Below are 26,423 nucleotides of genomic sequence, written 5' to 3'. Positions count from 1 at the left end.
ATCGAGGAGTCACTTACGCTTCTGGCTGGGAGCCAGGCAGTATGAGTTTCGTGCTCTGCCCTTTGGTCTCACTACAGCCCCCAGAGTGTTTACCAAATGCATGGCAGTAGTAATGGCTCACTTGAGACATCTTGGATTACGAGTTTTTCCATACCTGGATACTGGCTTCTAACTGACACCACCAAGCATCTACTTCAACAGGTCAGAGACATGCAAATTTGTGCTCAGCTAGGCATTACAATAAACTTGCAAAAATCTGCCTCATTGCCCTGTCAGCCTGTTAACTTTATAGGTGCAGAAATAGACAACGTTTCAATTATGGTGTGCCTTCCCCCCGACAGAATTGCGAATCTCAAACAACAGATATTGCTTCTTCTTCCCAAACACAAGGTTAAGGCAAAGATATTGCTCAAACTACTGAGAACAATGGCTTCAACTGTAACTCTCGTTCCCTTAGCCAGGGTGCATATGAGAATTCTACAATGGTTACTATTCTCCCAGTGGTTGCTTCAGGAACTTCCTCTATTTCACCTAATCATAATAACAGAAACTTGCAAGAAGGATCTTCGTTGGTGGATTCAATCCTGTGAGTTAACCATCGGGAGACCATTCATTCCACATCTACCTGTTGCTACTGTGACCACGGATACTTCCCAGATAGGGTGGGGGTTGGGGTATTACCTGTGAAAAACAGTCCAAGGCATATGGCAAGAACATAAGGCCAATTTGCATATCAATGTTCTAGAGATGAGAGCAGTACTTCTGGCGTTGCAAGCACTCCACAACTCTCTTCCTCCAGGAACAATTTAATCCAGTTAGGCAATGTCAGTGGTATGGTATATAAACAAACAAGGAGGAACCAGATCATACCCACTTTGTCGAGAGGCTCTGAGGGTTTGGCAGTGGGCAATATCTTCCCAACACTTTCTAGTTGCAACACACATCCCGGGAAAGTCCGATGTGATAGTCGACAAGCACAACAGGGCAAGTTTGATGCCTCACGAGTGGTCTCTGAATCAGAACATAGCGGAAGAGATCTTCTGCAAATGGGGCCAACCTTGCTGCAATCTTTTTGCCACCCCTATGAATGCCAAATGCAGCAGCTACTTTGCCCTAATCCTCCCTCCAGGGGAGTCACCAAGAGACGCACTCGTTGACAATTGGCCCTCGGGACTTCTTTATGCCTTTTCCCATGTTTCCCCTCATATCAAAAGTCATTCAGAAAGCAAAATCCTTGGGAAGCAAGATGATTCTCATTGTTCCATATTGGCCTCATCAGATTTCATTCCCCTTTCTCGGGCCTTATCTACTGGAGGATCCATGGATTCTGAACCCAATTCCAGACCTTCTGACACATGTCAGGAACGCTCCATCCCTCTCTCCACACCCTCAAATTGACAGCTTGGGTGCTCCATTTCCAACCTTAGTCAGGCTTCAGGATTTCACTCCAGCAGTAAAACATATCTTGATATCCTCTCATAAGGTTTCTACCAGAAAACTATATGCTAATAAATGGAAAATATGTTCTTTCTGGGCGCAGACCAGAAACATAGACCCCTTCACTGCCCCAGTTTCTTCAATTTTGGATTTCCTTTCAGAACTCTTCCAACAAGGCTCAACCACTGCCACAATTAAAGTAAAGCTACCAGCTGTCTCCAATTTCCACTTAGGACAGCATACACCTAACTTGATGGTCCATAGACTTTGTAAATCCTTTTTGAAAGGCACTTCTTTATTAAGCCCTCCATTTAAAGAACCTGTCCCATGCTGGGATTTAAACTATGTCCTATCGCACCTAACCTCACCACCCTTTGAACCTTCATCCACTTGCGATCTAAAGTTCCTCTCTTGGAAAACTATTTTTCTGGTAGCCATAACGTCAGCTAGAAGAGTTTCAGAGCTACAAGCACTTTCGGTCAAACCGCCTTATTTGATCTTCCATAAAGACAGGGTTTCGCTTCAAACTAACCCGTCCTTTGTCCCTAAGATTTGCTTCCAATCTAATATTAACCAATCAATTGAACTTCCAGTGTTTTTCCCCTAACCATACCAACAAGGCAGAATACAGACTTCACCAACTTGATGTGCATAGGCAACTGAGGTTCTACCTCCACAGACTAAAGAATTCAGGAAGTCAGATCAGTGATTCATATCCTTTTCGGAGGCAAGAAAGGGTATGCCAGTCTCTAAAATCACATTATCTAATTGACTTTCTAATTGCATAACTTTTATATAATCTTCCAATAACAAAGAACTCCCCTTCAAAGTTAGAGGTCACTCAACCAGGTCAGTAGCAACATCCACTGCTTTTCAGGCCAGAATTTCAATGGACAGTATTTGTGCAGCTGCGACTTGGGCAAGCCCACATACTTTTATTACTCATTACAAAGTTAATTTAGCCTCCAGGGACAGAGCTTCCTTTGGTTCCATGGTGCTCAAGAGTGTATTCCCATGAGCCACCCGAGAAAAAAGGTGCTAGGGATGCTGTCCCACATGTAAGGATGAAGGCGAGATAGAACAACATAACATAAAGAAGTTATGTACTCACCATAACGTTCTATGTTTGTTGTCCATCTCGCCCTTCATTCTTACGAACCCACCCTCCTACCCCCAACCATATAGTCCTAGAGGACCTGGTAAGAAATTTTGCTCTTCCCTCATGTTGGAGACCTTTCACTAATGTTTCTCCTTTACCTGAGGGTACAGTATAACTATTTTCTTTTAAAGTTAGCAGCAAACAAGATCTGAGGATTGATACCACTGCATTATGGGATACCTACCTTGCCACGAGCCACCTTAGAGACTTCAAGCTTTTGTAATCGGCTGAGTTGGAGCTGAGGATTGGCTCCGAACCCACATGTAAGAATGAAAGGCGAGATGGACAACAAACATAGAACATTATGGTGAGTACATGACTTCTTTTTTTCTTTGTTTACTATTGTGTATTCACGGCTCTTGCCTTCTTCCTGGGCATGGCACTACTCCTACCTTTTTTTTTTTAAACAAGAAACATCTTAATTAAATTATCACTTATGATATAGATAATCATAAATTTATAAAAATAAAAACAAACCATATTGACATATTTTTAGTAAAATTTATTATACATCACTTATAATCTGTCCAGGCATTGTCGATCAAACATCACATAGCTCATTCAAATCCTACCTTCTTTGTAAACATCATTCCTCTTCCAAAACATTATTCTGCATGTATTGTTTCCACACTGCCCATTGTTTCTATGTAATTTGCTCCTACCATTTTCTAAAGATCCCATTTCAAGATGTTTTATCTCTGTTACTGTATTCACTACTTCTAGTACAGTTGGATTAAACTTTGATTTCCATTTTCTAGTAATTGCTTTATTTGGCAGCCACCATAATTAGAGTCAGCAAGGCCTTACTATGTCTAGGTAATTCTGATTCTGTTTCATAGCTCAAAAATCATTTCCTTGATTATACCAATTTGCTCACCCAGTATTTCTGATAGTCTACAGGGAATTTTTAAAGTCTGCCAACTCAATACACTCCCAGAAGAATATGTTCCCAATTACCTCTTTCTTCCCCATCACAACTCTAACATTTGCTATCTACCTGTGGAAAAATTCTTTGAAGTCTACTTAGGGTATAAAAATAGCTATGTAAAGACTTCCAAGCAAAGGTCCTAAATCTTTTACACTTTGTTGCATATTTGGGAGACATACATATATCCCCCCAATTGTTTTTTTTTTGTTTTTCTTTGTGAATTGTTTTTCCAGTCTATCTTCCCACTCCTTTCTAATCTGCTCTCATTGATTCTTATACTTACTATGCAATATTTTATATGCTGTACTAATTATCCCTTTTTTAACAGCAGGTTCTGTCTTATTCTACTGAAAACTCTACTGGTGCTGGTCTTTCACTTAGGATCCCCTGTTTCTTTCTCTTTGCCTATACTCTAATATTAATCCTTGATAGGGAAGGCAATCTCTAGCCTGCAACCCAAATAAATTCTTGGCCTCTTCCCATTCTGTTACCTTTTCCTGTCTAATTATTTGCTCCCAGTACCTTGGTTCTTTTGATAATTTTCTCCAATAAATTCCAGCCCACCCTCGCCAATTGTCTGTATCTCTAATTGCAGTCATCCCTATTAGCAGAATCTCCTTTCTCCATTCCCGTGTTGGATTAGTTCTTAGAATACTTTCTGCTACTTTATGAATATAATATTCTGTATGGTTATTATTATTCTTCTTAAGGATTGGCATCCAAAATCCCAGTCTCTCTTTGTTAGCACTCCTCCTACCTTTTATAGGAGAACTCCATGGGCTCCTAGCAGGAGGAGTGCCTGGAAGACACCTAAAGCTTTTGGAAGCTGGCTGGTATAGCTGGTGTGTAAGCTCACACAATTTAGGCTACTACAAAGGTAATGCATTAGAACCATACATCTCAACTCTCCAGATTTCTGCAGAATGTCCAGATCTTTGCCTCATATGTTTGGTCTGTTCCTCATAAATTCTATGATTTTCTGGATTTAGGGTAACACAAACACCAATAATAAAAGTTAAACTGAATAAAAATTATTTTCTGCAGTCAGGAAATCTTCTCAAATTGTTTTTGGCCAAACTATAATACTGCCAGTTGCAACCTGCACTGTTTGCCCTCACTCCCCTACACATATCCCACCCACCCACCTCCTGTACATTTATTTCTCACCTTAGCCCCACCCTCATAAAAATACTACTGATCCACAAAAGCTTCCTCCTGCCAAAACCTAACTAACCAATAACAACCTCTTACATCACCTAATTACTAGAACTGATACTTTGATCCACCCACAAAACAATATTACCAAGCCACAACATTCTCCTCCTGCGAAAACCTGCTTGACCAATAACAATCTCTTACATCACCAAATTAGTAGAATTGGAAAATACTTAATCCCACCCACAAAACAATACTACCAATCCACAGCAACTTCTTTCCATCAAAATCTAACCAACCAATAATAATCTGTTACGTCTCCTCACTATAAGTGACAGTACCAGTACTCTACTCATCACCATCTAAATATGCTGTCCTTTAAAATTTCATCACTCTCCACCATGATACAATGTCTCACTCTTTCCTCCCTCATAGTCATTATTAACCTACTCTACATCTTACCAAACACACAACTCCCTGACTACTTTGCATATTACCAAAAGACACCTAATTACAATGTAACCCCTTCATCCAGCCTGCTCAATATAGGTCCCCACTTATATAGAAAAATCACTGTACAAACCTCATTAAACCCAAAATACACCATGCCTCCAAAAATGTTCAAAGGTATTATCACCAGCTGTTCCACAAAAAATTAAACAACACATTCACATAAGTGACTACTGAATCTACTGATAGCAGCCGACAGTCACCCCCCCCCCCCAGTCATGGACCCTGTCAGACATAAAGTTACTCCACAAATAAGAAATCAACCCTGTCTGAAAACCTAAATTCCTGTCCTGGCAAAATAAGAAGTAGCAAATAAAACTCAGTCTATTCCATATGAACCTCAGAAGCATTGTAAACAAAATTCCAGAACTAAGTGCATGAATAAAATATCATTCCACTGACATATTAGCAATAACAGAGTCATGGCTAAAACCTAATATCAGTAACACAGAAATACCTCCCATCCTGAGAGCTGATAGATTAAATAAAAAAGCAGGATGAGTATAAATAATGTACAACAGTAGCATAAACCTGTCACCCTTCCCATCTTCCATACCCTCCTTCCACAATGCCAAACTACTTCCTAGTAATGTAAAACTAAATGCACATAAAACAATATGTATGGCAGCCATTTATGTCCCACCTGGATACAATATTAGCACATTGAGGGACATCCTATCCTGGCTAAGCCCCACTGGATACACAGAGACAATTATAGTAGGTGATAATACATAGACTGGTCAAGTCTCACCTCTGAGATAACCTGTAGTATAAACCTATACATTTTTATCCAACTTATCACTGATCCTACCAGAATCAACCTGAAATATGGTAAAGCTATCACACTGGATTGGTTATTAACAAGTCCCCTTAACAATATAAGCTCCTACAGCACCTTAGTAAGCACAGTTAGTGACCACCTGCCCATATATGCCACAAGAGAATGGATGGCATCCTTCTCCCAGAGAACATACACCTAAATCCTCTCTCAATATGATCAACTTTGACCCAGAAGTGTTTAACACCTCACAACAGTTTCACAAATGGAACATCCTAAAACTCTTGCCTCTAGATGATGCTGTTGTCTATCTTAATAGTATATTTATTTAACTACTAAACAGCATGGTCCTTCTTAGACTTAAAAGAGTGCAAACAGCCTTGCTCCTTGGCTCACTCCTACCACTAGGAAATTAATGAGGAATAGAGATAAAGCTTGGAAGGCATGGCTCAGTAATAAAACAGAAAACAGCCTTCAATAATGTAAATACATACAAAATAAAGCCAAATGCCAAATCAAACTTGAGAAGAAACTTTATTACTCTAATTTACAGACTAAATGCTACAAAAAGTCTAGACAGTTATGGACTACTATATCTAAAATACTCCTCCCTGGCTCAAATGGACAACCAAACCCCAACCCCCACTGCTCACCAACTGAAAGAGCTAACACTTTCAGTTACCATTTTATCAGTAGCATCACTATACTACTTCACAACCAAACTGAAAACAAAGTGACCTCCTCTACTAATCTGACCAAATCCCACTCAGTCTTGCCTTCCAGTTCAATTAATACTCAGTGTTTCTCTTCTCAACCAGTATCCAACATAACAGTCAAGAAATACCTCAAACAAATTAAACTGAATACACTAGCTCCAGACGGAATTCCTGGAGATTTCCTAAAAATAGCTGCTAGTATCCATTCTCATAAATTGGTCTATTTAGAAATCATATGCCCCGGCTGTAAAAAAAATCTCACAGCATCCCACTTCACAAGGGAGGTAACCTCAATGATATATCCAACTTTAGACCCATTGCTACTCTCTACCCTCTTTCAGAAATCCGTGAAAAATGCATTCATAATCAATTAATGACTCATTTACAAACAACCTCCTTACCTCTACCCAACATGGTTTCAGACAGGGCATAGTACTACCACAGGTCTCCTAAACTTCACCACCACTGTTAACTTAGCCAGAGACAAAGGTCAACTGGTTTCTGTCATGTTTCCGGGTCTGTCTAAAGTCTTGGATAACATTTTCCATACTTATAAAACAGCTGTCTTCACTTGGCCCATCAAACACATTCATCATCTGGTTCTGTAACTGTCTTTCCTATAGTTATCCAGTATTTTAATTGAATGAATTCCTGCTCTTTCTTCTGGGCTCCATATTGGGGCCACTACTTTCCAACATATTTACCAACAACCTACACTCTGCCAAATGGCAAGCATCCCTCATAAATATGCAGACAACTCTGCATTAATCCATTCTGCCAGTAACCCCTTCACTCTACAACACATCATCCAAGAGTCGTTTTCATCAGTTGAAAGCTGGCTCAATAACTCCCAGCTTCTACTAAATGCCCCGAAAAAAATCACAGCTGCTATTATTCCTCCTAAAATCCCTAATATGCCTCAAGCATAATTTCTCAATAACAGCCTCTGATAACACACCTATAGAAGTCATTCCTCATACCAAGCTACTGGGCATGACAATTGGTAATAACCTGAAATTTGACTTACACATGCAAAAAGTTATCAAAAAACTCAACAAAATTTAGGGATACTCTGTAGAACAAAGAATGACTTAACTGATTCATCCAGGAAACTCCTGGCCTCAACACTCAAATATGAGTCTCCAGTACTGCCTAACCTTCAAGCTGCCATTCAAAATAAATTAAACCAGTGCTACAATAAAATAGTAAACTGTGCTACTAACTAATCAAACAAAACCCATCACTATTTAGCCCTAAACAGCTTGATTGGCTTGAATTACCCAAGCAACTCAGTTACACCCAATTAATCCTAGTCCACAAATTAATATACAAACCACAACAAAGCAAAGCCCTATTAGACTTATTGCATACATACACCCATGCTGGGCCACTTAGATCTGAAAACAAAATGCTCCTCACAACCTACAAACCCAGACTTGTCAGGAGGAATCCCTCTGTACTCCATTTATGTAACCCACTCCTGGAACTCTACCCCCCTTATCTATTAAACATACTAGCAACCTTTCCAATTTCAAGACCAATTTAAAAAGACATATATCTGACATCTATCTGTACCTGTACCTGCACAATCCTCAAAACAGATGCATGATTACCTGCTTACTATAAGTATGCCTTTGCCACTTTGAATTCACTAACACCTCCATATCTTAATAGGTAGTAATGGCCTAACATCAAAAGGAGCTCTCACTTTAATGATATCATACCTCTAATGTATACACTTCTGCCTCTTCTGCCAACCCTTGCTACAATTTATTTCCTCTGTAATGTCCTTCCATAAGATAACATTCTCATCTTTCTAATAATAATCAGCTGTCTCTTCACATCCTTAATTTTTCCACCTGCACATTACCCCTCCTCATCTCATTCTATTACTCTGTCTCTTTTGGCAGCAGAATATTCTATGATTTGTCACTTCCATATTTTTATGTATTTTTATTCATTCATTTATTTATTACATTTGCTAACCTGCTTGGTCTGACTGGGCCAGAAGCCCGTTTTCAGTGGAGGCCCAGGGAGAAAAGCTCAACATACAGTAATACAGCATACAGCAACAATAGTACTTTTATAATACAGTAGTTGGTTTATAATATGAACAGTGTAAACAGTATACAGAGTCTCTAGTGGAAGGACAAGCCATTCTTAAACTTATACAGAAATATAAAGTACAAAGACTAGTGTATACAGTATAAATTCAGAGACAGTATGTATGTATATCAACAGTGAAATAATGACAGGGAGTTAATTGCTATTTCAGATGTTAAGTACAGTATGAGTCAGCAGAGATAGCAGAGAGATGGAGGGAGTGTAGTAGAAGGTTAGAGTAGAGGTTAAGCTAAGGTACAGGGAGGTAGGAAGAAATTAGCCTGGTGCATAGCAGGAACAGATCCAGTGTTTGGCTTAGGTAGTTCTTTAAGAGTTGTTTAAATTCATGGTGGTTAGGATTTTGTGTGATGGGTTGTGGAAGGGTATTCCATAATTTGGCAATTTTGTGGAAGTAAAGGGAGTTACCATGGTAATTGTGGGTGCGGGATCCCTTTAGCATAAGCTTGATGGAGGGTCAGAGAAAACCGGTATTAGTATTGGGTTGGACAAGATTAGAGGGTGCGGGGCAGTTGCTGGGTTGGTATATAATTTTGTGGGCCATGGCCATTTGGTTGAGGGATAAAAGATTAGGGAGTTCTAGCCAATTGAGTTGGGAGAGGGCAGTGCAGTGGTGAGTCCTGTATGGCTGATTGGTGGCAAACTTGGCTATTTTGTTATAGCAGGATTCTAGGTTATTGAGTTCAGTCTTACGTAGGTTTGTGAATATGTGAATGTCAATGTGGGAGGGTGGAAAGCAGGTGTGATCGAGCAGTGGCTAGTCTGGCATTCTGAATAAGGTATGGTTTAGCTCTATAGAGGGTGCCAAGTTTAGCATGAACTTTTTTGATAGTCAGAGAAATATGCTTGTCAGATTTTAGATTCTTGTCATTTATGATGACTAGAAGATTGGTGTGGTTAGTGGGTTCAATTTTGGTTCCGTTAGAAGACAGGATTGAGAGAGGGGACCATCTAGGTTTTGATATTTTGTTTCTGAAGATTATAATCTTAGTATTGTTTGGATTAAGAATGAGTTGATGCTCAGAGAAGTGTTTTTCTATGTCCTGAAAGGAGTTTTGCATTTTTAGTTGAAGTTCTTGTGGTGAGGGGGCTGAGCATATAAGTGTGGAATCATCAGCGTACTGGACAATGGTGCCAGTTGAGTTGCAGAGCTGAGGTCGTTTGTAAATATGGTAAAGAGGAGGGGTCCAAGGGTGGAACCTTGGGGTACACCTACTGAGATGGGGAGTAACGGGGAGAGACTGTTTGGAAATACTAAAAATGACTAAATAACCATCAGAACACCATTATAACTCCCATTGGTTGCTTTCTGATGATAGGAAAAATAACTATGAAACCAGGTTAAGGATGCCATGGTGAGGCCATGGGATGCGAGTTTGTCTAAAAGTAGTTGGTGAGAAACGGTGTCAAAGGCTTTGGACATATCAGGAAAGATAAAAGAGACATTGTGACCTTCATTTAGCAGATGATTAATGGTGTTGGTGAAATATAATAGAGCTGTGCTAGTACTATGTTTAGGCCGAAAGACATGGTGGGCGCTAGATAGAAGGTTGTGAGTAAAAAGGTGGTGAAGGAACTGATTGTGGATGCATTTTTCTAAGATTTTTGCAAGGGGGGAGAGGATAGCTGTGGGGCAGTAGTTAGTTAGTTCCCTGGAGGGTCCATCTTTGTGGAGGGGAATGATGTGGGATACTTTCCAGAGAAGAGGGATGTATTGCTCTGTAATGGTACGATTGATCAAGATGGATATGGGGTAAGTGATAGAAGGTGCAGCAATCTTTAGAAATTTGTTAGGGAGGTGGTCAGCTGCTAGACAGCAGGGTTTTAGCTTGGTTAGGATTTTTTTTATGTAGCTTTTTTGAATGGTATGAAAAGTGAGGGGGTTTTGGTTGTTTGGGGTAGGAGTGGGAAGGGTAAGAGGCTTGGTGTTCTGGGAGACCAGTAGGGTGGTTATGGACTTGATAAAGTGGGAGTTGAATTGAGGAGCTATAGGGGTGGTGGTGGGGTATGACTGGGGCTAAAAAGGTAGTTGATGCTCTGCCAGAATTTGCGGGGATTGTTTAGGTGCTTTTGTTGACTGGTTTGGAAGTAGGTTTGTTTGTCCTTTTTGATTTGTTTCTTAGCTAAATTCTGAAGTTGTAATCTGGTAGGTTGACCAAGCTCTATCTCTATGTTTAAGGAGTAGCTTGGTGTCATTTGATAGCCAAGGTAGTTGCTTGGCTCTTAGGCATACTTTTCTAGTGGGAGCAAGGTTATTAAGTATGTTAAAGTAGGTGTTGTTGAAATATTGAACAGCTAGGTCTAATTGGAGGTGTTTAAGTGGTGTCCAGTCATTGTTGAAGTAATAGGGCGAAGGTAGATGGGGAGAAAATGTATATTACTTATATAATATATTATATATATATATATATATATATATATATATATATATATATATATATATATATAATATATTACATATATTATTAGAAATGTATCCAACATTTTGAATAACTGTATATCATTTTACTTGAAGTAGGCTATCCATTTCTGCAAAGTATCTTGCTACTTACAGTACATATTGTATTCATGTTCACAATTTATCCTAGCAATAGTCTGTAAATGTATTTCAGTCTCATGTGAGGGCTCTTATCCCGTGTATACAAGATATACCGCAATCTATTTTAAAATATTTTATCTGTTGTGGGGATTTTCTCACCTTGTATATAATTACTTAGCAATGTTAAGTGTTTTTGAATCTCAAAATGGGCCAATGGCTCAATCAGACTTTCCCGTTTACCAAAGGAGAAATAAGTAAAAAATTTAAATCACTAAATAATAACAGACATTTGAGTTTCAGATTTCATATCCATTAGAAAATACATGACAATACAAAACCTACTATTCTATCAACTTTTTAGTTTCCAAGAACAGTATTTAAAATTTTTCCCTGATTTTGAATTATGTGTGGCTTTGTTCAGATTTCTTGAGCTTAGAGGTTGAGAGGTATGATGAGAACATCTGCTGTTTTGTTAAGTTTACTTAGACAACTTTACTTTCTTCTACAAGATTCTTGTCCATAGTAGAAGATTTTATGATTATCTCATGTGATGTGGTCCATTCCAATCCATTTTAATTAATTTAATTCCAGAGATGCCAATATTTATTCTTGTCATCTCATACTTAACCACATCAAGTTTTCCTTGGTTCATAGCTCATACATTCCATGCTCCAGTAAGTTCCTTGCAGCATCAGACTTTCCTTCCATTGTTGAATGAATGACCAGAAAGGCAGTTTGTGTAAAACATGGGTTAAATGCATCAAATGAGTTATGGATCAGATTTGTCTCACAGAATAAGCTTTAACCTCAAGCTAAATGGCATGAGATAAAGCCATACTGTTACATTATTCATTGTAGAATTTACAGAATACTATCAGAGGGGATTGCCTTGTATAAGACTGTTTGCATCTTAGTTCTCTGGGAATGCTTGTTTAATCACTGTAATGTGTCAGCTTCCTGCCTGTCTTAAGTCCCTGTGAAAGAGAAACCAGATATCCCTTGTGGTGTTGTTGCCCTAAGTCATCATTGTCATATTATACAAAGACAATAGTATGGCCCATGCATCTTTTAGTAAATGTGATATGGACAAGGAAATACTTATCCATGTATTTAAATAGCCTTGTGATGTAAGGGATCCTTGCCTCTCTCCATGTAGATAGTATACACAAAAGTAAATGGCTCTGAGCTACTAATGAGTTGCATTCTGTATTCCTGGGTTTGCTTCATTTAGCTTCTACTTAAGATTGCATGACTCTGCAAATCTCTGCTGGAGGAGAGTGTCCATGTATACTCAAAAAATGGCACTTGCCCAGTTAATCAAATTTTTTTACAACAAATAAATCAGTATAAAAAATGCTCATACCCAATTTCCCAACACCGAAAGAGTGAACAATCTTCAGATTTCTTCTGCGTTGCTGAATTAGCTGTCAGTAAGAACACTTTACTGACTGGGTTTTGATTTAGCATGGAGTTCAATGATGGTAAAGTGACTTTAGGAAAGTATGTATGTTTTTTGTCTGTGGAGATGGCAACCTTGATTACAAGTGGTGCTTAAAGGTACAAAACTGGAAATCAGAGCCAAAGGTAACATGTAACTAGACCACAATGAAATGTATTTTTTCATCTAGGAATGGAATACAAGGCAGAATTTATCAAATGTGCTGTTCATAATAATGTTTGCTAAACAGCTGTTAACTCATATCTAATGCCAGTCTTTGAAATAAGTGCCATTCCCTTTCTCATTAATAGTTGGCACAAGCTGCCTTTATACCACCTTGCACTAGCTTTTGTGCATTTGGCTTAATATAATGCAAAGTTTAAGGGGTCCTGTTAAGTACTGTATAATGTCAAATAGAAATAGTCTTGTTTTTCTGCAGATATTTTGCTTCATAATTGTGTAATCTAATGAAAAGATCACAATTATCATACAGTAATATAATTACAGGGATATGCTCAAGGTTTAAACCATCAATGCAATTTTGTATAGCTTTTGTTTATTTTACTTGTGGTTATATTTCTAGATGAAAATAACTAGTCTTTTTTAATCTATGAATTTTTAATTTCTCCCACCAGGCCAAATACAAGCGTTATTTTGGACATTCTGCTCATGTAACCAATATACGCTTTTCTCATGATGATAAATATGTAATCAGCAGTGGAGGTGATGACTGCAGGTAAGAAATTAAATGCTACATAAACCATAGAAAATAAACTACTGAAAGTAAAATAAACACTCAAGACTTCAAAGCAAGCAGTTTATTCCCCTGGCACCACAGCCCACCGGCCTTTTGGGAGGATAAAAAGCAAAAAGAAAGCATCAGTATGTACAGTTGCCAAAGAAATTAAATATTATCTGAATAAGACAGAAATGTTGCTGAAAGAAATGTAGTAAAAATGTAGTCAAAAATATTTTGCTATTGCTGAAAGAAATGTAGTAAAAATGTAGTCAAAAATATTTTGCTAACACTGCATGCTTACCATATGACACAGAAAGAAGGTGAAAGTTGAAATACACCTAATGTACCTTAATTTATGTCAAATGAAATGTTTTGATAAAACAGTAAAGGTCTCCACAACAGGGCTGGAAGTCATAAATAAATTGTACTTCTGTGCAAGCATTGTGTAGCAGTGTCACTATGCAGTAAAACAGGGAGGCTCTGAATATTCAAATGAAACCATACAGTGGTTAAGAGCAGCTAGTTGCACCTTATGGTATATGAAAGAGACAAGCAACACAGTAGGTACACAAGTGGACCTAGCTGTGCAGTGAAACTGTGCAACTGTACATAGCCAGAGAGTGAAATAGTGAAATACTTATAAAGAAATGCAAGACACAAGCCATAGTGTTGCCAGATGCTAAAGTCTGCAATCACACAAGCACAGAAAATGTGAAACAGACTGATATATCTAAATGTAAAGCACTGCTTGTAGCAGCTGAACTGTGCATATTACTGTGTCTTTCAACAAAATGGCAGCATGCTCTACATGAGTCTAATTATTTATTTTTTATTTTTATTTAACATTTGTTGATCAGGAAAGTCCAACTAGGTTCCACAGATCCTGTTTTCAGCGGAGGCCCGGGGAGAAACACTCCAGAAGCATGTCTTTAGAATGTGGGAGGAAACCGGAGTACCCGGAGGAAACCCACGCAAATGCAGGGAGAACATGCAAACTCCACACAGAAGGCACCCCAGCCGAGAATCGAACCGTAGAACCTCTTGCTGTGAGGCGACAGCATTAACCGCTGCACCACTGCACTGCCCATATAATTAGTCATATATTATAAGTTAGTCATATATTATATACAGCTGCAGTGCTAATGGGAGTCATAAAAGGGGTGGAACAGGGTGTACAGAAAAGATAGCACCCTCCACTTTCTGAGAAAAAAAGGAGAAGGGGTGAAAGGGAAAGCAGGGTAAGAAAAGGAGGTAGGGTATTATGTGGTGGCAGACATACAAACAGAACAGCACAGACAATGGGGTAATGGATGAGGAAACATTGTGTGCACAGAGAAAGACAGAAGGGAGGATAGAAAATGGTGATAGGGAAGGTTGAACAACTTCCAAGGTATGGCTTAGGACACAATAGGAAAAGAGCACATATGTTTAAGGATGTGGTGAGGTGTGAGCAGCTAGTGTATCATTTCCTATCCTAGTAGAGAGGGACATTGCAGGGAGCCATCCCCCACATCAAGAACAGTGTGGCCGATGGTATTGGCCACACCCTTCCTTGGTGAACCAATGATAGGGGCCAGCCATTTGAGAAAATCAGCAATATACTCCAGAAGATTGTCTATGTGGGGCATATATCTGCCCACTGCCCTCTCCATTGCAGCCTCTACCACATGCTACAGCCGTGGCTTTCCCACTTCAGTTAAAATAAGCAGACTGCCTGCTGGTGAGAGGCCAGTACACATCTGTAGGAGAGGCACTCCTAGACTCATCATCCTGATACACCTCAGCTACACTCTCAGCAAGGAAGGACAAGGTATGGGGCATCTGCAGAGCAAATATATCATACAGACTTGCAGTGAGAAGACAAAATGGTAAGGTGTCCATAAATGAATCTGCCTTGACTTTGAACTGAATATATTTAACAGATGTGTTCAAACAACATGAAAAACTTCAGAGATACATAACTAAAACATCAATGGCCTCAAAATCTTAGTTATTAGGAGAGATGTGCAGCCCTTTCTTTGCACTCAGTCTCTTACAGACTCCTCCATGGAGATCTATGTCTAGCCTTTTGTGCCATGAAATATCCAACCCTATTTGACCTCCCACTACTTTGCAGAGATAATGGTAAATCAAATACTCAGTGAAAGGAAATAAACCTTCATCAGCAAATAAATAGGACACATCATTGTGATAGATTAATTTTCCAACATATCCCTCACCTCTAGAACAAATTTCCGCTGCATGTCAAGCAGAGTAGCACCCTTGCCACCTTCAATGTAAACCTGGATAATTGGATGGGCAGCCTCAATTTCTCTCCTGGTCACTCTCTTCTTTTGCCCTCATTGAGGCTAGATGGAAATTCTAAATACTTTTTTTTGGCTTGGAATGATGTGCAGACCAACTGCTTAGTACTTACCTATGAACCTATGTCGACACATATGAGAAGGTGATAGAATATACATTGTGCACTGCATATGCTGAAAAAGAAAGAGCACATTACAGAACAGTGATAACTGTAAGGTGAGATACTAGAACAACAGTTACATTGCCATATTTATTTTCTATTAGATGTGTGACAGGCCGTGTCCCATGCACAGAATATAGCGCTAATAATGCATTTGCAGTCTGTGGTAGTCTGAGTGAGTTTTTCCAGTAAAGCCTCTAAGTGTTTTATTTTTCTCCTCAAAAAGGTTTAATTCCTAGTTCTTAACCTTAATTGACATAATGTTTCCTAGTTTAAATATGCAACTGAAAGCAGAATACAAGTAAAACACAGTGTAAAGAAAATACACCAAAATACACTAAATAGAAGAAGGCAATGAAACCATACAAATTACAAGAATGCAGAAACAATTCAGAAACAAACTAACCTTTGCTTCACAGCAGTCTATGGCAGAGTCTTAAGTGAGACTTTCCAGTAAAGCCTTTAAAGGTCATGTCTAAAGGGGTGAAATGACCTTTGGTTTTTGCATAAAAAAGTGTTTGCTTACACCTTTATGCACGTGAACAGTTTTTTTAAGCAAAGAGCAAAGGTAGTTTCACTCCAGTTTACAAATAAAAATGACAAACATTGGTTCCATAAACACAGCTCTGTAAGTTTAGACTTCCGGATTCAGAAGTAATTTTTAAAAGTAATGTTATTTAATTATTTATTGTTATTTAATGTTATTTGTAAACTGAAGAAAAACAAACTTTTTGTATTTAAAAAAGGAAGGTTGTTTCACCCCTTCAGACATAATCTTTAAATATTTTATTTTACCTCTTAAGTAGAAGGTTTAGTTCCTAGCTCCATAATCAGTTCACAGGTAATTAAGCTTAACTGACCTGTTATAATTACTATATAACTCACAAGAGACACAGCTGTGGTCTCTTTCTGAGTTAAATGTGCAATTAAAAGCAGAATACAAGTAAAACACAATGTAAAGAAATAAACCACAATATACAAAATACAAAATAGAAGAAAGCAATACAAATTACAAAAAAGCAGAAACAAAGTAACTTTTCTCTCAAAGCAATCTATGAGATAGTCTGAGTGCGCTTTTCCAGTAAAGCCTGTAAATGTTTTATTTTACCTCAGAAATAAAAGGTTTAGCTCCTAGCTTCACCCTTATTCACATGTAATTAAGCTTAAATTACCTCTTCTAATTTCTGCGTGACTCACAACAGACACAGCTGTACTCTTTTTCATACTTTAAATATGACATTGAAAGCAGATTACAGGTAAAACATACTGTAAAGAAATACACCAAATATGTTAAATAAAGAAAGCAATGAAGCAATACAAATTAGAAGAAAGCAGAAACAAACTGAACTTTCCCTCAAAGCAATCTATGGCAGAGTCTGAGCTATCTTTTCCAGTAAAGCCTTTAAATGTTTTATTTTACCCATTAAATAGAAGATTTAGTTCCTAGCTCCACTCTCAGCTGTCAGGGAGTTAATCATAACTGACCTGTTCAAATTTCTGTTGACTCACAAGAGATACACCTGTGGTCTCTTTCCTAGTTTGAATACTCAATTGAAAGTAGAATACAAGTAAACCACAGAGTAAAGCAAATACACTGCAATATAGAAGAATCCAATGAATCAATACAAATGGCAAGAAAGCAGAACCAAACTAAAGTTTCCCCTCACACCAGTCTATGGTGGAGTCTGAGTGTACTTTTCCAATAAAGCCTTTAAATGTTCCCAGCTCCACCCTCATTTCATGGGTAGTTAACCTTAATTGTATTTTTCTAATTTCTGTGTGACTCACAAGAAACAGCTCTGGTCCCTTTCCTAGTTTGAATATGCAATTGAAAGCAGAGTGCAAGTAAAACACAGTTTGAAGAAAATATACCACAGTATACAAAATAGAAGATGACAATGAAGCAATACCAATTACAAGAATGCAGAAACAAACCGACCCTCACAGCAGGCTGTGGCAGAGTATGAGTGAACTTCTCCAGTAAAGTCTTTAAGTGTTTTATTTTATCCCTTAAATCAAAGCATTTGTTCCTAGCTCCACACTCAGATCACAGCTAATTAACCTTAAATCCATCCATCCACAACCCCCTTTTCCCATTTTGCATGTGTTACTTCAGCGTTGACAATCATCTCGATCGAGCCAAGGTTTACACCACCGGGTGGCTAGCCCAGCCACAGTAGTTCATTCATACCATACACTCGCACACACACTATCACCTACAGCCAATTTAGAGTACCTAATCCACCTACTGCATGTCTTTAGAATGTGGGAGGAAATCGGAGCACCCAGAGGAAACCTACATTACTACAGGGAGAACATACAGACTCCGCACAGAAGGCACCCCAGCTGAGAATTGAACCTTAGAACCTCTTTCCATGAGGCAATAATTCTAAGTGCTGCACCACCATGGGCTAATTAAGCTTAAATGACCTATTCTAATTTCTGTGTGACTCACAAAAGAAACTGCTGTGGGCTCTTTACTAGTTTAAACATGAAACTTGAAAGCAGAATACAAGTAAAACAGTATAAGAAATGCACCACACCATATATAAAATAGAAGAATGGAATTGTAATGAAACAATAAAAATTATAAGAAAGCAGAAACGAGCTAATCTTTCCCTCACACCAGTCTCTCGCAGAGACTGAGTGAAGTCTTCCAGTAAAGCCTTTAAATGTTCTTTTTTAACTCTTAAATTCAAGGTTTTGTTCCTAACTCCACCACAGTTTCATCATTTCACAGGTAATTAACCTGTTCTAATGTCTGTGTGACTTGCAAGAAAAACAGCTGTAGTCTCTTTCCTAGTTTAAATATACAGTTGAAAAAGCAGAGTGTAAAGAAAATACACCATAATACACAAAAAAGGAAGAAGGCAATTAAGTAATACAAATTACAAGAAAGCATAAACAAACTGACATTTCCATCACAGTAGTCTATGGCAGAGTCTGAGTGAGCTCAGAGAGTATTTCATCAAAGGGCGGTGTCGTTTAAGCTAGAAGAAAGAAGGGTTGTACTTATCAACAGAGTTGTTTTGGCGCCAAATACTGTTTAAATACCAAGATCATTTTTAAAAGCAATGTTCTGAGGAAGTCTGCAATCGGCAGATGAAAGCGCTTAACATTGATCCATTTGTGTTTTGTGTGTGCTTCATGTGGACCTATTGTGCAGTGTTGCTTATTTCACATTAAAAGCTTTTGTGGTGGACATCAGAGGATCTGCGGAACCTTTATTGCCGTTTTCCAGTTAGCCGGCTTATCCGAGTACTGAGTTGCTTCATACTTCATTGATTTTCCTTGTACTATATGTGACAACTTTTCTAATAGAACTTTGTTAGAAAGGAAAAATAAGCTGATACTGAAGGCACTTCTAAAATCTCCCTTTTCAGAGGCTATTTCTGGGTCAGAGGTTTCAGCCCCTCCTAAAGCCCATAAGAAAATGGATGTTTCTACTAAGGCTAAATTCTTGCCTTTGTCCCTGGCTGGGGACTGTCACCAACCAAAATCTAAAAAGGCTAAAATTTCAGCTCCGGAGCTCTCTCAGTCTGCCCCAGTGCTTTCGGTGCCCAGACCTTCGGCACCGAGACCTTCGGCTCCATTAGTGATTTTGGCTCCGTCCTCTTCTGCAGCCTTCTACATATCGGCACCGAGGGGCTCCTCGGTTCAGACCTTTACCACTGTACTGGCACTGACCGGTCAGTCGGCGCAGATCTTGACAGCATTGGAATCGAGATCTTTGTCAGAACCGAGGCCTTTATTACTGACTCCAGTTTTGTCGGTTCCAGTTTCGGCACTGACAACCACTTTGGCACCGATCCCTGTGTCAGTGCAGACAATGACATCGGCACCGATGACTTCTTAGGTGCAGACTGTAGTAGTTCAGTCTTTCTCTGCACCATTGTCCTTGGTGCGATCAGATGAGATGGGCACCGAGTCTGCCTCTTTTGTGGACAGGCCTGTTTCTCCCTCAGTCTCTGTGAGGTCCACTAGAAGTCTTTCTGAACATGATGTGCTGCGTCTTGTGGACCAGGCATTCTTGGCCAGAAGTATTCCACCCCCCCAGGAACTATCCTTCCTTGAGAGGTGATCACCCATCTTCAAAGACACCTTCTTATTCTCCTCCTTCATTGCCTTTGAAGTCCATGGATATAGTACAGTCTTCCCCTTCTGCGGTTCCCTTTATGGATCTCACTAAGGAACCACAGTTGCCTTCATGGCAGGAAAGTTTTGCTACAACCCAGCATGTCAGCTGTGATACGCAGAGCTTGCTGCTCCACAGCCATCCAGGGACCCCGAGTCGACAGGCTGAGCCACTTACGGGAGGAGTGCCCCCTGTCCTTGACATACACTCCTCTCCGGGTGGACCAGCCTTCCAACTGATGGAGAAGGCTTTTGCTGCTGCTGGCGATACCGGACTGTCTATACCTACGCCCTCCTCTGGTACACTGGTTTCACAAGTCGCACCTAGCCGACACCGGGAGCAAGGGCCTCAGGACATATTCCCTCAGGAATCCCCTTTTCCATTGTCTTTCCCAGCTTCTCCCGCTGAGGAGGTCCTCCGGAAAAGTTTGTGTAAGAGGAAGCACATGGACTCCACAGAGGAGTCTCTCACCGAAGACACAGATTTTGATGAGGGGGAAGGATCCCCTCGTTTACCCTCTGAGGTATCCTTTGGCGATATCCTTGAAATCCTGAAACAGAAAGGTGACTGGAAGCCCTCTAATCCGACCCTTGAGGAATCTGTGTTCCTGCAGGCTTTTCGCGCCCAGCCCCCTACCTCCTGGGTTACTCCACCTGCTGATGAACTTGTCAAGTTCATCGAGCAGCGTGCTTGGAAGGCCCCTGATACTGTTGAAGCTATTCCCCAGAGGCCAGATAAGATCTTATCCCCTCCTGCTTCAGATCCCCAGTGGTCCAAAGGTCTTCCTGTAGATGCTTTGGTGGTGGCAGCCGCAACAAAAAAGGATCTGGCAGAAGAAGAAAGCCAGACTGTCCATCCGCCTAACAGAGAGTCCCGGGCCCTGGACAGACTAGGGAAGCACACTTTTGCTTCAGTGACCTTTGCTATCAGGTCCCTGAATTATATGGCACATTTTAACAGGCTTCAAAGGGATCTGGTTTCTGAGCTCTCTGAAACCTTGGCTGGTGCAGTGTCTGATGAGGTTTGTGACAAAGTGGCCTCTCAGCTGGCCACCATTGAGTCTATATCTAACTCCTCTATGCGATTGATATCTCACGCATCAGAAGGAGCAGCTGGAGCGGTGGGTTCAGCTGCGGTCTTGAGACGACATGCCTGGATGCGCTTGTGCAACTTCGCGGAACCTTTTAAGTCTTCCTTTCTTAATGCCCCCAGTGAGCCCTCCTCATTGTTTGGGCCCAAAGTTAAAAGCACACTGGCCAGATGTGAACAAGACGTAAGACCCTTTCTGCCATAGGTGTCTGTTATTCTTCCCCTCAACGTGCTTTCTCCCGAAACCAAAAGAGTGGGAAGATATGGTTCAAGAAATCTCAGGGTCCTTTCCGCGACACACAGACCGGGTTCTCCCTCAGAGCCCGTGGGGGAAGCTCACAGGGAAGATGCTTCTTTCGGGGCAGAGGGGGACCACGTAACCAGGGTTCCAGGGATTCTTTCCCTGGTCAGTCCTACCAGCGGTCCTGAAGAGTGGCCCAACTCCTTTCCTCTGGAGGTAGTTGGGGGATGTTTCTCCTTGTACCCTTTTGCCTGTCTAACCATCGCCACCAATTCTTGGGTACAAAGGATCATAACCAGAGGTTATCATATCCCCTTCGATCTTTGTCCCTTCCCTTCAAAAAATCTTCCCGACGTTCCACCCACTCAAAGGGGAGAAGCAGCACTAGAGATAGAAAAGCTGCTAAGAAAAAGAGTCATCCAAATAGTCTCTCCAGACCAGATAGGATCTGGATTCTACTCAAGACTAATTTTGGTGCCAAAGAAAACCAGGGACTGGAGACCAACTTTGGATCTCAGTGTATTGAACAAGTTTGTGAGAGTGCAAAAATTCCGGATGGTCACTATACAGTCTATCCTCCCACTTTTGGAAAAAGACGATTGGATGTGCTCTGTAGATCTTTAAGATGCGTACTACCACATAAAGGTGGACAGGCCATCAAGAATATTTCTGCGCTTCCGTGTGGGAGCCAGTCACTACCAGTTCAGAGTACTGCCCTTCAAACTCTCTACAGCCCCCAGAGTGTTCACAAAGTGCATGGCAGTTGTCACAGCTCACTTGCGATTTCAAGGATTCCAGGTGTTTCCATACCTAGACGACTGGCTCATTTCCGCCCCCACCAGACATCTACTGGAAAAAGCCCTGGCATACTCTCTCCTCGCTGCTCAAAGGCTAGGCATAACCATAAACTGGCAGAAATCCAATCTCACTCCATCTCAGTTGACAGAATTCATAAGGGTTATCTTGGACACAAAAAAAACTGCAGAGCTGCTATTCCAGAGCACAGAAATTTAAGGATAAAGCAACAACTAATTCCAATCCTTTCAAAGGAAAAATCCACGGCTCACTCGGTTTTACAGCTGTTGGGTTCCATGGTAGCCTCCATCAACATTGTTCCCCTGGCCAGGTTTCACATGAGGCTTCTACAATGGCTACTGCTCACCCAATGGTATCCTTTTCAGCATCATCTTTCAGCCATGATTTGAGTAACCCACAGGTGCAAACAGGATTTAAATTGGTGGATGACACACAATCTCTCTCAATGGTCTCGCCCCTTTTCCCCCAGCAACCCAAGGCCACAGTGACTATGGATGCCTCCCTGATGGGGTGGGGGGGGGGCTATGTCAGGGACAGACAGTCCAAGGCACTTGGTCACAACCGGAGGCCCATCTGCATATAAATGTTCTAGAGCTGAGGGCAGTGCTTCTGGTGTTGCAAGCATTTAATCCCCTGCTGCCGTCTGGGACAATTGCGTTTCAATCAGACAACATGGCGGTGATCTGGTACATCAGCAAGCAAGGTGGAACCAAATCTTACCTCCTTTGTCGAGAGGCCATGAGGATATGGCAATGGGCAATGGCTACCAACTGTTTTCTTCTAGCAACGCACATTCCCAGGAGTTCCAACATGATAGCAGACAGACTCAGCAGGTGCATTCTGCAACCTTACGAGTGTCCCTGAATCCCTTGATAGCGGTGGAGATCTTCCACCGCTGGGGCCATCCTTGCTGTGACCTCTTTGCATCCCCAGCCAACTACAAATGCAGCAACTACTTCGCCCTGATTCCCCCTCTGGGGCAGTCACCCAGGGATGCTCTAGTCCACGATTGGCCCTCGGGTCTTCTCTACACATTTCCAACCTTTCTTCTCATTCCCCAGTTTCTGAAGAAAGCCTGGTGGTTGAAGAACAAGGTAATCCTCATAGCGCCATATTGGCTACAACAGATTTGGTTCCCATTCCTTTGGCCTCACCTACTAGATCGACCATGGATCCTCCATCCAATCCCGGAGTTGATCTCACACCCACAGAACCTGATTCATCCCAGCCTGAACAGCCTTAAGCTAATGGCTTGACTACTCCAATTCCCTTGATTGCCAGGCAGAGTGATCTTTCTTTACCAGTATGTGATATTCTCATTGCTTCTTATAAGTCCTCCACTAGAAATACTTATCTGAGCAAGTGGAAAAGATTTACCTGTTGGCTGAAAGATAAACAAGTAGACCCCTTTTCAGCACCAGTGTCGATAATACTAGACTATCTGGCCGACCTGTTTCAATCGGGTCTATCGGCCTCTACCATTAGAGTTCATTTAGCTGCAATTTCTAATTTTCATGAGGGTGTCCAAGATTCCTCTCTTATGTCCCATAAATTGTGCAAGACCTTCATAAAAGGTGTGAATAATCTGAAGCCACCTTTTAGAGAACCTATTCAACCATGGGATTTATCATTAGTTCTACAAGCTCTGACAATGGCACCTTTTGAACCAGCCTCTTCTTGCAACCTCAAGTATTTGTCATGGAAAACCTTGTATCTGAAGTAGGAGATTCATTTGTCTGCAACCTGTGGGTTATGGATCCGATATCGGATCCGAACCGGCATGGTTTACCAGCTATGGATCCAAGCTCTCAGCTCCTCCCCTCACCCATAATGCCCTGCTCTACCCTCATGACCTCAGATCTCGTTTGCCGCGCATGGTGACCAGATTGTTTTTCCAGCTCTCCAGCTAAGTGCTATATTCAGTGTTTAAATTAGTCAAATTTAAAAATTTTTGGTTAATTTTGTGTGAAAGTGTAGGTTTCCCTCTTGTATTATTACTTTTTTAGAGTTTAATCTTAAATTTATATCCCTCCCCTCGCTGGTAGCGTAGTGTGTGTGTTGGGCCTGTGAGTGATTTTTCTTTTTTAGTTACTTTACTTTAGTTCTAGTAACTTTTATTTTGTTAGCTTGGGATGTCTGAGCAGCCCAAGGCTATTTTCTCTAAATGCTCCGAGTGTGACCATAAGCTTTCCCCAGCTGATGGCCACACTCGGTGTGTTAGATACCTGGGGCTTGAACACCTCACATCTGGATGTTCCATTTGTGCAGGGTTCAACCCCAGGGCATTGAAGGAGCGGAGGTCCAAGCTTGTTTTGGCGGGTCTCTTGCCGCCGGACTCGGCTTCGACCTCCGCTCCTTCGGGGGTAACCGTCTCCACGGTTATTCCCTCTCCGGCTCCCCCTCCTCCTCCTGGGACTCAACCTCCCGTTTCTGGTTCGGAGGAGAGGGATGCTAGGAAGAAGGACTGGAGGGAGAAGTACCATAAGCGGCGGGCCGAGACCTCTGTTTCGGCCCCGCCAGCCAAGCGGGCTTCTCCCGCCCTGTCTGCTGGCTCTCCTCCTCCTCAGCTCCGGTCTCCAGTGTGTTTTTCACCGGGACCTGAGGAGGAGGAGACCCAATCTCCGTCGAGGCTATCGAGGAGGCACTCAAGGCCTACCTCGGTAGCCTCGTCGAGATCAACGTACAGCCTATCGGATGCTGATCTGGACCGGATGATGAGAAGGTTCATCCAGGCCCAGATGCAGATGGGAGTGCTCTTGCCTCCCCCTCTGGGAGCTCGACCCTTTTTCAAGCCAATTGCTCCTTCTCCGACCCGCTACCCGGGTTCGGAGCAGTTGGAGCCGAGCAGCCGAGCCGGGGTGGGTCGGCGCCGATAGTACTTGGTACCGGATCCGACCCTGCCCTCGAGTGCATCGGATCCGACCTCGGAGCCTGGATCCGAGCTCGGATCCGGGGATCAGTGCTCCTTCGGCGCCGTCTGTGTCGGAGCGCACTGTCCTTCGGATCCGAGGCCGCGCCGGCTCCGATCCACTCTTCGGATCCGAGGGGGAGCTGATTGTCGGATCCTTTGATCGAGGTCGGCTCCCCTTCGGCCTTTGATGTAGTGGAGAGGGCCCTGTTGAGGGTCTCCGGACCCCCGGCACTTGTTTCGGCTCCGTCCCGCTCCTCTGCACTGGGTCAGGCTTCCACCATCCGGCCCTTGGGACAGCCCACTTCTGTGCCCCAAGCTGCTCCCCTGGAACAGGTTGCTGCTTGCGAGGAGTCCTCTGACAGCCCCCCAGAGGATGTTCCTCGCAAGCATATGTGCAAAAGGAGGCACATTGACTCCCCCGAGTCTCTCACGGAAGACACCGATTTGGAGGAAGGGGAAGGCTCCCCACGGTCACCCCCCAAGGATGTCTCATTTGGAGACATCATGGAAATGCTCCGCATAAGGGGTGGTCTGCCCCAAGTCTTCCTCGGACGAGTCCGTGTTCTTGGAGGCATTTGAAGCGGGCCCGTCTACCTCTTGGGTGTCCCTCCTGCCGACCCCTGGTGGACCTCATTACCACCAGGGCGTGGAAGGAACCGGACACCGTGGAGCCAATCCCTAAGAGGCCCGACCGGATCCTCAGTCCACCGTCTGACCGTGCCCATTGGAGTAAGGGGCCTCCGGTAGATGCCATGTTGACGGCGGCCACCAAGAGGGAACTTGCTCAGGAGAGTCCCTCAGTCCATCCCCCGAGCAAGGAGTCTCGGATGATGGACCGCTTGGGGAAGCGGATGTTTAGTTCAGCGACCTTCTCGGTAAGGGCGCTGAACTACCTGGCACACGTTATTAGGATGCAGCTCGATCTCATTAAAGAATACGCTGCATCTCCCCCAGAGTCCATGTCGGAGGAGGACAAAGTGCTACACTCCACCCGCATGGCCACTCTTAGATCAGTTACCAATACCTCTATGCGGCTACTCTCCCATGCTACGGAAGGCGCCGCTAGAGCCGCAGGGGCAGGTCTAGTCACTAAACGTCAGGCCTGGCTCCGTCATTGCGATTTCTCAGAGCCCTTCAAAGCGTCATTTGCGAACGCCCCCTTTGATGGTTCTGCCCTCTTTGGCAAAACCGTTCGCGACACCTTGACCCAGAGCGAGAAGGACGGGAAGACGCTGTCTGCCGTCAGA

General features: G+C 42.0%; 1 protein-coding gene across 1 annotated transcript in view; it reads left to right on the top strand.

Annotated features, from left to right (window-relative positions):
* The window catches only part of LOC122797061 (echinoderm microtubule-associated protein-like 6), a 3,800,753-nt gene that overhangs the window by 3,758,460 nt on the left and 15,870 nt on the right, over positions 1-26,423 (top strand). Inside the window, exon 41 of the mRNA XM_044065838.1 lies at positions 13,417-13,517. Coding sequence (XP_043921773.1) covers positions 13,417-13,517 — 101 coding nt within the window. The remainder of the gene's footprint in view (positions 1-13,416; positions 13,518-26,423) is intronic.

This window comes from Protopterus annectens, chromosome 3.part0, assembly GCF_019279795.1.
Source record: "Protopterus annectens isolate FY-2018-M chromosome 3.part0, PAN1.0, whole genome shotgun sequence".
Lineage (NCBI taxonomy): Eukaryota > Metazoa > Chordata > Ceratodontiformes > Protopteridae > Protopterus > Protopterus annectens.
Note: the sequence above shows the minus strand (reverse complement) of the source record. Positions and strands in the feature narration are given on the sequence as shown.